Here is a 6618-nt window from a genome sequence, read left to right on the forward strand (position 1 = left end):
TTCTCAAGGCAAATACCAGCACGGCTTGTGCGTTGGCAACGTACCATGCGCACGCAGCCGCCTGGCTGCGCTACGGGCTGCTGCTGTGGGCACATAGCTCCGACGCGCACCAGCTCATTGTAATGCAGAAAAAATGTCTGAGGATCCTAGCCAATATCCACCAACCAAGCAGTTGCAAACCACATTTCAAAAATTTAAATATATTAACCCTACCAGCACTATATATTATATTAGAAACAGCAATTTTTGTCAGGAAAAACCTACATTTGTACCAATCTTCAAAAAGTCCCCGTCGAACCCATAAATTAGTCCTTCCTGAACCCATACTAGAAATCTACAAGGACAGCCCGTATAGATCAATTAACATTTACAATAAATTGCCTTTAAATACAAAAAATATCAAAAATAATACTTTATTTATAGCTAAGTTAAAAACAGACCTTTTACAAAAATGTTATTATACTATCACAATATTTTAAATGAATAAAAATATGGATATTTTATTTGTTTGTTTAGAAATAAATTTGTTGTGATATTATATTAAATTAATACACATTTAGGTAGAAACAAATTAGTATCCTAATACATAATTTAACTTTGTGCAATTTCAATAATAGAAATATATTTTTTTAAGTCTAGTATTTTTTAAGTAGTTTTTAGGCAGGTATGTAGGAATCTAACTTTTAATTTCATACATAACAATTGTGGGTATACTCTACCAGGGTGCATAATTTCTGTAAGTACTAGTATTTATAAGTCTTATGTTTTATGATTTTGCCAAATAAATGAATACTGAATACTGAAAACTAATCTTATATATCACATTTTTCATTTCGAGGATGGTAAGAGATTGAATTAAAGGAAAAATATTTATTTATTTCTTGCAGCAGAAGTATCAAAATTATTATTATTCCCCTTGATTGATTCAGTTACGATGACAGGGTTGCGGTTGATTCTACAGAACGCCAACAGTATGTATGACAGGAGCAAAATTATCTAAGCCGGGCTAGAATGACAATATGTCAATTTTGACAATCTCAAAAATGATACCTGATTAAGGTTTCGTAAAAAATGCATGGACAGCATTCGCTGGCCCGAGTCTAATTGTAACTTGATTTTCTTTTTGTTGTTTCTTGTTTGTTATTATAATGTCGTTACGTTAGTGCCAACGATTTAAAAATATTTACAGTTTGGTTTATTGTTATTTAAAGTAATATAAATTTCTATTAAAAACACGCCGCGTTACTTCACTGTACAGCAAAGCTCAGCCTTGGGTTAAAACCCCTGCGGGGCTACTACGAAACTCGATGTTCGTATCGTACGGTCCCTCTGACACTTACACTATTTAATACGAGAGCTAGAGGGATATGAACTTCGAGTTTCGTAGTAGACCTGCTGCTGCGCTGTGTGGGATCGCTAGACGTAGACGCCGACTAGTTACCTTGTCAATTTTTTATCAACTCAAATTTTGGCATAATAATATGGCAACTCTATATCTGACAGATGTCATGTAAAAAAATCGCCAAACCTGGGCCAGGCGGCTCCATGCATGCGCAAGCTGTGTTGTCCTGTCTAGTCTAGAATCTATATAGGTCTTATTATTTCGAAAAGTACGGATTGTTACTCAACTAAATTGCATCATGAATAACATGTTTAAACTAAAACTATCGGCATTAGGACATCCTAACCCTGAAAGTTTTAATTGCGATAGTAAGTACTTAATTTTTACCGGGTGTTACGGAGCATTCAACGTGTAGGTGGCTGCGATATGCTTTATTAATATTTATTTGTACTACGCAATGGACTAACAAACACCGACTTAATAAAAACGAATAGTGTCTTCGACACTTTGGACACTGGTGGAATCATATACAGTGCCAATGAAACTTAAACTTGGATTGGATTTAATTTCTTTTGTTTTTTCAGATATAAACGAGTACAGGAGTGTGGTTCTGTGGTTGGAAGATCAGAAGATAAGACATTATAAAATTGAGGAACGTGAGGGCTTGAGGGACATTGAGAGTGAGGAATGGAACACTGCTTATGACACATACCAGAGGGACCTAGTCAGTCCGGTCGTCGAGGGAGCTCCCAATGAGCAGCTGAACTGGCTCATGTCTTATGCTGTACGGTTGGAATATGCAGACAATGGTATAAATCATTTTTTTTCTTAACATATTGTACAATTGCATAATATAATATGGCAGTTGTGTATGATTACAAGTTTCCTAGAAATTCTTACCTCCCCAATACAATATTTCTTTGTTTTCAGTTGATAAATATAAAAATGTCAAAACTGAGGAACCCAAGCAGTCTACTCCTAATGTAGTTTCGTCAAACCCTCTGGACAATCTTGACTGTAAGTTTTTCAACATATATTTTAAAAACCATCAAATAAATATCATTAGCCAATTTACCCAGTTTAATCTAATGTTGTATCAAGTATGATAATTGTCCTCATGTTGTGTAGTCATTTATAATTTGTCCTACTACTGGAAAAAATATGTAACAAGATTGATTTCCTTCTAGTTTCAAGTGCTGCATTTAAGGCAGGTGTGGACAGAGTGTCAACTTTGGCAGGAATAGGACCACATCCAGATGCCAAGGTACGCCTTTCAGCACTGAACAAAATTTTGAAGACTAACCCTCATCCAGACACTGCAGTGACTGAAGCAAACATCATACAGCAGCCAACTGATGTCCTGAAGCTGCTCTTTATACAAGATCTTAGAGAGTTGCAGACCAAGATTAATGAAGCATTAGTTGCCGTTCAGAAGGTGACTGCTGACCCTCGTACGGACACAAAGCTGGGCCGTGTGGGAAGATAATTATCCCAAAATTTATCTTTATTGTCAGTGGCATAACTAGGGCTACAAATATACCTACTTTAAAAATTTTCAATGCTGTCAGATTTCCTCTCATATTGACTTAGGATGGGGGTGAAGAAATGGTGGATGTGCCAGTCATGGCACAAAGAAAAAAAAAACAGGCACTACTAATCATCAAAACATGTACATGAAATCCATGCAACCATGAAGTTTAGAATCTTACAATCTTTTCATAAAAAATGCCACATTCACTTAAAGGTACACTATTGCTGACTTTAAGACCTGTGTTCGTTGGCAATTAATAAAAATAAAAGTAAAGTTGGCCCAAACCTCAGTTATGCTAATAGAGACTATACCTTTAGTGGAAATTATTATAGCAGTTAAGAACAGAGGTTGTTTTGTATTTTATAATTGAACTGAGACAAAGCAGATAAATAATTTAACTTCATTAGTTCTTAACATAACAGCTTTTTGCAATGTTACAGTGTGACATTTCTAGCTAGTAAATTCACTCCTGTTTCCTTACTACCACATCTGTTGAGGTGCATTATGGGTGAAAACCAAAAAGTTGCACACCATTAAAGCTCCGTTAGCAGGTATTTTATAATTACTATTATTTTTTCCATTGACATGAAAATTATCCATACAAATGTATGATTAATTTTCGTGTCACAATGGAAAAAAGTTAATGGAAATTTTAACTAGGTAGGTACCTGCTAATGCAGCTTTAACAGTGTGCAACTTTTGGTCTTCACCTTTATACTATACTTCTTTGTCTCCCACTTAAATAAATGACATGTTTAGGATTTTTTAAATATATTTTTTAATGAAATACAATTAATGTACATAGCCTTTTCACTGAAGGCATAGCATGTATGTAAATACCCCATACATTCAACTTGTTGTAATGAAATCTGGAATCTGATAGTTTTGATCTAATAAATGGTAACATTATGTCCCATTAGGAACTGATTGTATTTCTACAGATTAAATTATAAACTTAATTTAACATATGAAATGTTTTATTTATTTCTCTCCAATTTAAGTCTGTAAGAGCTTACTATAAGCATATTATAACTAAAAGCAAGCCTATTTAGCTACATTTACTTATAAAAGAGAATGAATTTGGGTTGTACCTTAAATGTAAATGCAAAAGATTATGTAACTGTCCATCCTCTCACAGTCTTAATATGAGAAAAAACGAGTCTATCATCAACCCTTTACAATGAGCCACTTGGGAGCACTAGATATTATTTAAATTACTCAAGAGTTAACTGTTAATGCAGTTGCATCAAACTGTCAGGAACTGTGGAGTTGACCCCGACCCAGGATCAACAATATAGTTTTTAATGTCTAGTCTAGTGCATCTAAGTAGCCCTCAACAACATATTAAGCAAGTTACACCACATTCTGACACTTTGCAGCATCCTAAACTAAAATAACAATGTTTTAATGAATTTATGACTAAGTTGAGGGCTTAATTTAATTTGGTTTAGTGCATGCCGCCGCCCTTCTCCAGCATCTGGGCGAATCTGTTTGTGATGAGCAGCGAGACGTCGATGAATCGCTCTACACAGTTAGTGATGCAGGTCTCTGTGCGGGAATCTAATTTAGCACCGGGTTTGTCCACGCACTTTTCCCAGCAGAAGTCGTTGAACTCGTGAATCTACAAATAAACATAAAATTTATAATTTGGTATGCTTGACGAACGATATCGTGTATTGGACCAAAAAAATGTTTCATCACCTGAGCGTGGAACTGAGCTTTTTGCTTTTCGACCATTAGAAAATCTTGTAGTTCCGAATCCCCCGGTTTCGCGCTTGCATAATCAGACAGGTCACTCATGGTGCATCAAATTTTATTTTACAAATAGATTATTACTAGTGTCCAAAGTTGGAAAACTTGCACTTATTCAACAATTTTAAATTGATAGGTTATATTTAACTGTCAGTGTCATACTCGATTAGGGTGACACTCTTTCCTGACCCGGATAACACCGACATGGAAATACCGGTCCTGTTTTTTGAGTACACGCCCATAGAAACTGCAGGGCTACTACGAAACTCTGAACTTAAAGTTCGTATCGTACCGTCCCTCTCGCTCTCGTATTAAATAGTATATGTGTCAGAGGGACCGCACGGCACGAACTTCGAGTTTCGTAGTAGCCTAGCTGACAAAAGCTTCTATGGGCGTGTACACGAAAAACAGGTTCGATATTTCCATACCGGTATTATCCGAGCCGGGAAAGGCGTCACCCCTCGATTACGATTATGCTCTCTACACTCTACATAGTTTATGGTCATCAACGCTAAGACCATCATTAAATTTTATTTTTGTCATTCCGTAATTAGACCCCTGAAGTCTGAAGAACCGCCATACCGGTACAAATGACCTAATATTTTGTGTCACCATCTCCTGGTCTATCACAGATAGACTGAAGAATATGCTGGTTGCTGGATGTTAATGTCATGTAGATCGTACTCAGTCTACCCTCCCTCATTCTTGCTACCCTACCCGCAGGCGCAGGACGTCCACTGTTGGACTATAGGCCTCCCACCTAAGGCAAAGTAATTTTAAAAATATGGAAATAAAACTCATACTCATACTCATTTTGCAGGTGGTAGGACCTTGTGCAAGGTCCGCCCGGATTGCTACCACCATCTTGCTCGCTAATCCTGCCGTGAAGCAGCAGTGCTTGCACTGTTGTGTTTCGGCGTGGAGAGTAAGACAGCCGGTGAAATTACTGGCACGTGAGGTATCCCATCTTAGGCCTTTAGGTTGGCAACGCGTCTGCAATACCCCTGGTGTTGCAGATGTTTATGGGCGATGGTGATCTCTTACCAAATAAAAAAAAAAAAAAATTACATTTAAGCAGGGCTGCGGGCAAGTGGGTAAATGAAAATGTTTAATACAAATCAAGCATTTTTTATTGCTATTTACAATATGCCTAAAGTTGTTTTATTTCAATAAAATTTAGGATTTTATCAGTGAGAGGTTTACGCGAATTTTCATCAAAGACAAACTGACACGACTCTAGTGCCAGCCTAGCCAACCGAGACTGGCTCAGTTCAAATGTCTGGGCACATATTAAGTACTCCTGGGACAATGAAGTTGCGAACACACCTTTGTCATCAGTCTGCAAAATAAAAATCGTTAATTAGTTTTTGTTCAAGGCTTACTACAGGGTTCAAAATGCGAACTTCCTAGAACAGCAGTTAGTTGGCTAGTGGGAGTGGCGTAGCTAAGCTACCGGAGGGCTAGACGGGGCAGCGCCCCGGAGCCCCCAAGCAAAATCAAAATCAAAAATCAAAAAAATCAAAATCAAAATCATTTATTCAGTAAATAGGCCGCAATGGGCACTTTAACACGTCATTTTTTAAAACTACCAGCGCTTTCGGAAAGACCATCATTGCCAAGAAGAATGCGCCGCAAGAAACTTGGCAGAAAGTCATTTTTTCAACATAAAATAATTACAAATAAAATACTTAAAAACTACAGTATACAATGAAATAAAAGAAAATACAAAATAATAATAATAATACAGGGATGTATGGGGTCCTTAGTTACAAAACTAAACTCTAACTATAATCTACGTTCAGTGGAAGTGTAGACTGCTTCCACCGTCATAAATTAAAAATAATAATAATTATAATAATAATAATTTAATTCTGAAATTTACATTTCAGGTCAAGTAAATTAAACTTTTGGATTCCGAAGGCAAGCTCACGTCTGCCGCCCCAAAGTTAGCTCACACGAACTCATGTCATGCTCTGAAAGCAGACGGTACCGA

General features: G+C 36.7%; 3 protein-coding genes across 3 annotated transcripts in view; 1 reads left to right on the plus strand and 2 right to left on the minus strand.

Moving 5' to 3' along the window:
• Window positions 1–1496: 1496 nt before the first annotated feature.
• LOC141441442 (RNA transcription, translation and transport factor protein) lies at window positions 1497–3837 on the plus strand. Its single transcript, XM_074106183.1, has 4 exons — window positions 1497–1710; window positions 1927–2151; window positions 2273–2359; window positions 2530–3837. The coding sequence occupies exons 1-4, from the start codon at window positions 1641–1643 to the stop codon at window positions 2826–2828; spliced, it is 681 nt and encodes a 226-aa protein (XP_073962284.1). The 5' UTR covers window positions 1497–1640; the 3' UTR covers window positions 2829–3837.
• Window positions 3628–4792, minus strand: Tim8 (translocase of inner membrane 8). Its single transcript, XM_074106198.1, has 2 exons — window positions 4575–4792; window positions 3628–4494 (listed from the first exon to the last, which is right to left on the minus strand). Exons 1-2 carry the CDS (start codon window positions 4671–4673, stop codon window positions 4321–4323), a joined length of 273 nt encoding a protein of 90 aa, XP_073962299.1. The 5' UTR covers window positions 4674–4792; the 3' UTR covers window positions 3628–4320.
• A 965-nt stretch (window positions 4793–5757) lies between these two features.
• The window catches only part of Ada (adenosine deaminase-like protein), an 8172-nt gene continuing 7311 nt past the window's right edge, over window positions 5758–6618 (minus strand). The window contains exon 7 of the mRNA XM_074106205.1: window positions 5758–5964. Coding sequence (XP_073962306.1) covers window positions 5776–5964 — 189 coding nt within the window. The 3' untranslated portion in view covers window positions 5758–5775. The remainder of the gene's footprint in view (window positions 5965–6618) is intronic.

Source organism: Choristoneura fumiferana, chromosome 2, assembly GCF_025370935.1.
Source record: "Choristoneura fumiferana chromosome 2, NRCan_CFum_1, whole genome shotgun sequence".
NCBI lineage: Eukaryota > Metazoa > Arthropoda > Insecta > Lepidoptera > Tortricidae > Choristoneura > Choristoneura fumiferana.